This window comes from Primulina eburnea, chromosome 11, assembly GCF_022965805.1.
Source record: "Primulina eburnea isolate SZY01 chromosome 11, ASM2296580v1, whole genome shotgun sequence".
In the NCBI taxonomy this organism is placed as follows: domain Eukaryota; kingdom Viridiplantae; phylum Streptophyta; class Magnoliopsida; order Lamiales; family Gesneriaceae; genus Primulina; species Primulina eburnea.
In genome coordinates this window covers 31,777,967-31,781,826 of record NC_133111.1, presented here as the reverse complement: position 1 = coordinate 31,781,826, position 3,860 = coordinate 31,777,967, and the positions used below count along the sequence as shown (strand labels likewise).

Below are 3,860 nucleotides of genomic sequence, written 5' to 3'. Positions count from 1 at the left end.
GAAGTGGGTCATTTTAATTTATCATTTTATTTTATCATTTTATTTGATAAACCAAAGGGTAGATTGTGATATGATAATTTGAGTGAGAAATATAATTATGGTTTTCTTGCTTAAATAGAATGTCTTATATAAATATACATATATACTCCAAGGCTATTTTCCCCCCCATTTTCACACTTTATTTTTTTACATTTAGTCTTCCTTTCCAAAATTCTCATTTTCAAACATATTAATAATATCTGATGTCTTGAACATTCATAAAAATAAACGAAAAAAACTGACGAAACCAAAATTTTGCTAAAGGCCAAAATCTAAACCTTTACCATGCATGATACCAAATTTTGATTTATTAGAAGGCCAGAATCCTATAAATTTAAATATGAGCGAGAGTTTTGGAATTTACCCAACACGGATTCTTCTGATGAAATTCGATTTATATTCCATAAACTTTAGCAAATTATATATGTGCAATAACCAAGTTCCAAGTTTATTAAGGAAATATGCATGATTTAAGATAGAAGATGAGTTAGGTTCTTTTATCCCCTTCCAGTCTGTACGCCATAATTCATGATTACTTAAAATACTGACACTATTTCATCATGTTTTGATTAGACAAAATATGTATACTTTGCCCCTTCTTGGAGCACATCGACTGTTCAATGGAAAATTCTCCTCTTAAATAACAAGTGATGATACACTACAAGTTTGGATTATGGGGCTTGTTCGAAGGGAAACAAGATTCTTCGCCACCGGTGTTCCACAAGAAATTGGCATATCTCGAAGCGTAGTAAGAGTTCTCCGGCTCTGCCGCCAAAGCCTGCAAGAATATCTCCTCGGCTCCCCAGATGTCCCTACGGACCGTCCACAAGAAGTTGGCGTATAAGCTCAAACATTCTGCATCCGGTGGGGGTATCTGTACTGCTCGTTTGAAGCATTCCTCGGCTCTGTTAAGCATCGTGCATTAGCGTCGAGCTCAAGAACTTTAAGTCCATTCTATATGAATATAGGTGTCACCACTCTAAGATGTTCTAACATCTATATTACGAGTTGGAAACATATTTTGTACTACAATTAGCTAAATAGATACTAGGGCAATAGATTTAGAAGTGTTATACCTGTCATAATCACGAGCAACAAGGTGCAAGAACTGTGCATAGTTGCAAAGCAAGAGTGCATTGTCAGGTTCATAAGACAAGTTCATCTGATATAGAAGATCAGTCCTTAGGTACTCTTCATGACGTTCAAGATCAACCGACAAGGGTAATATGAAACTATGCTTTGTTTCTTGATCGATGGTCTCATCCTCGATCCCTTCTCGCATCTTAGTCGCCTCATCCAACATCGAGTTCCATAGATTCATTTCAGTTACAGTCCCCAACTCATGATCAGTCATTGGTGCCTTTCCAACAAGGGTTTCTCTGCCATTTCCTGAGGCCAAGACCACTTGTTTTTCCTCGGTCCACAGTGCATCTGTTGTGGATTCGCAGATGGCCACCCTCGATTGATAGGCCTTGGTCGATCGAGAGGCTTTGGCAGCAGCAACATCATGGAAAGCAGAGTACACGCCAAAATTTGCCAAAAGAATCATCACATGAAGCATCAAAGCCGGTGTCCTCGAAAATACTTGTTGAAAAAGCCAAACAAATGAAGAATTCATTTCTTTCTGCACTTTGGATATGATAATTTCTAAATCTTCATTGCACAAGGCTTCCCTCATCTGCAGAGCATAGCTCTGAAGTTCAACTATGATGAAAACCATCGAGGCAAACACGGCCTTGATCGAGCAATAGACCGACTCTTTAGGCTCTGTGAACCCTTCTTCACGTTGTAGTTTCTTCTTTATCATCCTCAAAGACAAGGGAATCTCCAAACTCTTAGCCTTCTGCTCAATAGTGGCCCACACAGCCGTTTCTTGATCTGGCCGATCGGTGAACTCAAGCCTAATGCCAAGCATCATTGGCTCCAAGAAATCAAACCGTGAATCCGAGAACGAATCTTTATCCCTCCCAACAATCTGGTCTCTCTTAGATATCGTGTAATGCACATTCTTATTCATACCTGCTTCATTCTCCTGGCTACCAGTCTGCCCATAGTTCTTACCCAATCCTTGCACATGCAGGGGTGATTCCTCATGATATATTTCACCCAAATTTAAACTACAAGATCGCTGGACCGGTCGAGATCTTGAACTTTTGAAACTTTGTGACTTACCAAAATTCTTGGATACAAAGGAGGTGGAAAGAACGACAAGGGAGACAGCACTATCCGTGCCGGGGTACTTCTTCGAACAATAAGAGTTGAAAAGAGACGATGGCACTAAAGAAGCAAAATCTACACTTGATGCAAACAATTCGAGCTTCATGGCTTGATGATCACAGAATATCAAGTGAGTAAATTAATCACAAAGGAAAAAGGGATAGGCGAGGCCAAAGGCTGAGCTAAAATCAAGGAGATGACTAAAAATAGAGAAAAATGGACAAGAAATTGTCAAAATCAACATAACAGAAAGCCCGTGTAAAAGGGCCTCTTCTATGAATCAGTATCGGATCTCGGATAGGAAGAGTTGAGTCTAGATTACTCTTTTCATGTTGCTTACTAATCAAACCTGTGAAATACAGATGAAACCAAAACAATAAATTAAACCAACAATGGTCAAACATAAGGAGAGCAAAAATCTTGCAACTTTCTCGCAAAATTCACACTTCATTCATTATCTCTACTCCCACAATTCACACTTTTGAGAACCAAACACCTTAAAAAATATTTAGCATAGAAAAGTAAACAATAGCGCATTCTTCGATCATTTCGAATCTTATATATGGCAATATTTTAAACACAGTCATGTCTCGTGTAAGAAGCCCATCAACTTGTTAACATGAAAACACAAGGCTTCGACGAACTCACAAGCAAGAAACACTTGGCTCATCGAGAAACAAGAAAAGAAAATATCTTTCTAAATAGAAACATAGGAAAATCAATATTTGGGAAAAGGGTTTTAGAAACTCACCCAGATTAATCAACTGCCATAAAGGGAAAACTCTGAAAGTGCAAGAAAAATGGAGGCAAGTGTAGTTTCTTGGATATGATACCTTTTTCTAATATCTGTTTATTAATACAAGAAACGGGATAATTTGAGGAAAAAGGAAGTGAGAGAAGAAGGGATAGAATGAGAAGACGATATTTAGTAAGCACCAAACACCAACAAACAATGCACTTTTAAGATCGGTGGGGCTGCTTAGTCGAAGATCAGACCCACGTCACAAGGGATGTTATTTATTCACAAATAAATTTGAGGAATTTATCCTTTTCTTTGGAGGGATTTAACAGTAAACAAATCATTTAGCAAGGAAATTATGTGGCAGTTTCATGGGACCGGCGCACAGACACGTGCTTTTTATGTTGATTTTTTTAAAGAGAGGTATGAAATTGTGTCAGGAACTGGAAGAGCGACGAGCTTGACAAAGGAACAAGATATCCAATTCTATATATTAATATATTTTCAAAGAGAGAATCTCGATTTATATATCAAGAATTTGGATCTTGTGATTGTTAAACATAGGCTTTCTAAGTAATTTGATTTCTCTCAATATACTTACTTTGGTTGTAATACGAGATGTAATCGAATAGAGTCGAGTGATATAATTTGAGTCGAATTTTAAACGAATCACTATCAAATTATTCACAGATAAGTTGACTAGTTTGTACGTTCGAAAAATGTTTAAAATTTTAAAAAAACAATTATTACATTGATATTAAAATTTGAATAATTAAAATTTGGGTAATTTGTAAGACCGAATTTAATTATAATGGATCCAAAGGTTTTCGACACATGATTGATTTAGGCCAAATGTGACTTTATT

At 36.9% G+C, this 3,860-nt stretch overlaps 1 protein-coding gene across 1 annotated transcript; it reads right to left on the bottom strand.

Moving 5' to 3' along the window:
* Nucleotides 1-432: 432 nt before the first annotated feature.
* Nucleotides 433-3,226, bottom strand: LOC140805081 (uncharacterized). The gene is made up of 3 exons (XM_073161266.1): nt 3,008-3,226; nt 1,116-2,605; nt 433-944 (listed from the first exon to the last, which is right to left on the bottom strand). Exons 2-3 carry the CDS (start codon nt 2,360-2,362, stop codon nt 698-700), a joined length of 1,494 nt encoding a protein of 497 aa, XP_073017367.1. The 5' UTR covers nt 2,363-2,605; nt 3,008-3,226; the 3' UTR covers nt 433-697.
* Between the last annotated feature and the right edge of the window lie 634 nt (nt 3,227-3,860).